We start from the raw sequence: 4,094 nt of genomic DNA, 5'->3' as shown, positions 1-4,094 counted from the left end.
TCAACACCCAGATTCCAAAGGAAGTGATGGAACACATACTATACCATCAACTTGAGGTAAATATACTCCCACACATTCGGTTCTTAATGATAACACTTGTTCTAAAATTTTTCATTTGCAGGGGTCGATGCAAAGCATGAACTACTACCTTCATTTCAGAAGGTCTGCCGAACTCTCGGCTCGGGAAACCGAGGAAGCTAAGAAAAAGCTTGAGGAAGCCGAAGCTGAAATACTACGGCTAAAAACTCAAGGCGCAGAAGCCGTTTCTCGGTCGAATCAATTGGAGTCTGAGCTCGTTACCGAACGAACAATGCATGCCAGCTTAAAAGCTGACTTCTCGACCCTTGAGGAGGGAGCAACTCTGCTGAAGAAAAACCTCGACGAACTCTCGGTTTTGGAGCCCGAAGGCACCCAAAGGAAACTTGAGGAGGCCGAGCAAAGAGTGGCCGACCTGGAGGCTCAGTGCTCCTAGAACCTCTCCAGGATTCGAAAGTAGGAAGTCCAGGGGATTGCTGAGAGATCCCGAATCAGGCAGCTGCTTTTTGACATCCTGGCCTTGGGGAACAAGGTCAATTCTTATAAAAAGAAACATGCTGAGGCCCCGCTTGAACGTCGTGCTGCCGTGGGTCGAGCTAAACGACTTTCTGAAGAGCTGGAAGCAGCTCAAAAAGAATCAGCCTTTCAAAACTCCAAAGTCAAGGTGGCTGAAGAGAGAGTGGTGGCCATCGAAGGACAGCTTCTGGCCTTGGAGAAAAAACGAAAGTCAGACAAGAAGAAGGCCAAAGCTGCTGCTAAGAGGGCTGAGGGCCTTAAAGGGAAATTCCTGCGAGCGAAGGAACAAGTGTTCAAATATAAGAACAAAGCTCAGGATTTCTATAAGCAGCTCTCCTTCGCTTCCTGGGCCCGAGATTACGTTTGGGGTACGGGCTTCATCTCAGGTTTTGAAACTTTTCGAAGATGGTCGAGGAATCCTCCCGAAGGTGTCGACCTCAACACAATCAAACCTGAAGATGTTCCTCCTACCGAAGAAGACATTTCAAAAATCTTCACAGTTGGCAAAGAGCAGATGCCTGACTGCAAAGGTATCATAATTTTCGGTTTTGACCCGTTTGCTTGGCGTCAAGTTGGAGAGTCTTCTACTGCGGCCGAGCGTGCGGATGCTCATGATGACTCAGAGAAGTCAGTGGCTACATCTGACGAAGACTGGGATCACGCTTCTCCTTGAGTTTTCCTAAGTGTAAATACCGAGAGAACATCTCTCTTTTGTATCTAATTTGTACAAAACTTTGTAAATGAAAAAAAAAAATTTCACAACGAGAAAATCTCGTGTTCGGTTTATATTAAACTTGCACATCAATATTCGCGAACATACTCTGTATACCCCCCCGATTCCCATAGTTTATAAATGTAATTTATACTGATAGGAATCTTAAGGAGGCGTAAAAGACTTTGAACCGAGTGTAAAACTTGAATTAATATCACAACATGTTGTATGTTTGACCGAGAATGCGTTGTTTGTGAGCAAGTTATGTTAAATCATGATGAGTGTATGCTTGCTTAAGGAAACTGCTCGGTAAGTGTGCATGCTTGTTTTGAGGAATATGCTTGGTATGAGGGCTGTAGGGATTTATGCACTTCATCATCGGGAAAGTGCCTTAGTGAAGTTTACTGAAATACGTTCGGAAACTTCTTTGGTTATATTTCTCCGTTGAAGAACCTTTGAAAAAATGGTAAGTTTGGAAAGCGCTTTGTTCAGCTATATTTTCGAACTCTTCCTTGGGAAAGCGCCTTAGCGACGTATCGCCGAGTTACGCTCGGGAAAGTCTCAAGCTATATCTCGCCAAAGGGTTGGAAAGTGTTATAAATACTTTCCAAAAGATGATCCTCGGAAAAGCCTTTAGTTCAGCTATATCTCCCGAAGTGTGGAATCGAAAGTTTGTTAGTTATTTGAGATCAGTATACTTAAGACATTCTTCTTACTCGGGAAAGCGCCTTAGTGAATTTCGACCGAGCGACACTCGGTGATTTCTCCAGCTATGTTTCACCGAGCTAAAATCTTTTTAAAACAAAAGATTGTGTTTGGTTTAAAGAAAATGCCTTGGTAAGAACATATCGAGTGATGCTTGATAATTCTAGGGCAGTATTTCATCAAATGCATGGTCTGCCACATACTTAAGATTTCTGCATGATTATAACCTCAGAGGACCCTTCATTAATATATGTCGATCATTTACGGAAAGAATATAACAAAAGCGATGCTTTGAGAATTATAATTTTATACAAAATACTTCTTAAGATGTTCGGCATTCTATGGTTGTTGGAGTTGTTTTCCTTCGGAGTTTGCAAGGTGGTAAGCTCCTGCTTTGCCACATTTGATCATCTGGTATGGTCCTTCCCAATTTGGTGCGAGCTTTTCCTCGGTTGCATCTTTGGTTGCCAAGGTGACTTTTTTCAAAACCAGATCTCCAATTTTGAAACTGCGATGCTTCACTCGTCGGTTGAAATACCGAGCTACCCTTTGTTGATATGCTGTCATTGTAACCTGGGCCTAATCTTGTTTTTCTTGCAGTAAGTCCAAATGTAACTTTAGACCTTCGTTGTTGAAACTAGGGTTGAATGTGTCCACTCGAAAACTTCCTGATCCGACCTCGGCAGGGATGACAGCCTCGGTTCTGTAGGCTAAGGCGAAATAAGTCTCCTCGGTTGGAGTCCTTCTGGTTGTGCGGTATGCCCATAGAACTTCGGGAAGATTTTTCAACCATTCCCCCTTATGCTAACCGAGCTTCTTCTTCAGAATCTTGAATATGGTTTTGTTCGTTGTTTATACTTGTCCATTTGCTTGAGGATGTCCCGGAGATGAAAAGTATTGCCGAACATGGAGTCCGACGCACCAATTCCGAAATGACTCACAGTCAAATTGCTTACCATTGTCAGTGACAAAGGCGTGAGGAATCCCATATCGACAAATAACATTTCTCCAAAGAAATTTCTCAATGTTCTTTGTAGTAATATTCACTAGAGCTATAACTTCTGCCCAATTTGGTGAAATAGTCTACAGCGACCACAACGAACCGAACTCCTCCTTTCCCTGTAGGTAATGGCCCCACTATATCCACCCCCCATTGTGAAAATGGCCATGGTGACGAAACCGAGCTTATGGAGTTCTGGCTTATGCTCAGTCAAAAGAATCCTGCTCTTACTGCTTTGTGAGCCAAGATGCGGGGTCCCGAATGACTGCCACAGATTCCTTCATGAATCTCTCGAAGAACATAATCACCTTCTTCCTTTGAGACACATTTAAGGAGCGGCAACATAAAACCTCACTTGAAAAGAGCTCCATTGACCAGTGTGAACCGAGCAGCCTTTCGTTTTAGCTGTACAGCCTTTTTCTTTTCCCCCGGCAAAATTCCTCTTTCAAGAAAACCAATAATTTCTTTAGCCCAAGCAAGCATAACCTCGATGGTTAAAATAAAAACCTTTTCAGCAATGGAAGGCTGTTGCTGAACTTGTATTACCTGATCGGATTCTCCCACCTCATACTCGGTTGAAGAGCCTAAACGGGCCAGATGGTCGGCCTTCTCGTTCTCTTCCAATGGGATTTTAACAATGCAAAACTTCTTAAAAGATTTTTGCATACCTTGAATTTTGGACAAGTAGAGTTTCATTTTGGTGCCTTTAGCTTCAAACTTGCCTCGAATATGGCCGACTATAACTTGTGAGTCACTCCGAACTTCCACCAACTTTGCCTCTAGCTCTTGAGCTAAACCGAGCCCAACTATTACAGCTTCATACTCGGCTTCGTTGTTGGTAGTTTTGAATTCTAACCTTAATGAGCTTTTCAATTCTCTTCCATCCGGGGTGATCATTACGACCCCAGCTCCGCCGTTTCTTTTGGTAGATCAACGATCCACATAAATTACCCATGTTTTCTCTTTCGGCCAATCTTCCTAGTCTTGAATGTTGGTGAATTCTACCACAAAGTCTGCTAGAGCCTGACCTTTGACAGTATTACGCGAGATAAAATGAATGTCGAATTCGCTAATTTCAATTGCCCAATTGACCAACCGACTAGACAAATCCAGCTTCCGAAGTAC

At 43.2% G+C, this 4,094-nt stretch overlaps 1 protein-coding gene across 1 annotated transcript; it reads right to left on the bottom strand.

Annotated features, from left to right (window-relative positions):
* Window positions 1-3,320: 3,320 nt before the first annotated feature.
* On the bottom strand, window positions 3,321-3,866 carry LOC148586017 (uncharacterized). Its single transcript, XM_088516866.1, has one exon. It carries the CDS (start codon window positions 3,864-3,866, stop codon window positions 3,321-3,323), a length of 546 nt encoding a protein of 181 aa, XP_088372992.1.
* Between the last annotated feature and the right edge of the window lie 228 nt (window positions 3,867-4,094).

This window comes from Corylus avellana, chromosome 5 (genome assembly GCF_965113065.1).
Source record: "Corylus avellana chromosome 5, dhCorAvel1.hap1.2, whole genome shotgun sequence".
NCBI lineage: Eukaryota > Viridiplantae > Streptophyta > Magnoliopsida > Fagales > Betulaceae > Corylus > Corylus avellana.
Note: the sequence above shows the minus strand (reverse complement) of the source record. Positions and strands in the feature narration are given on the sequence as shown.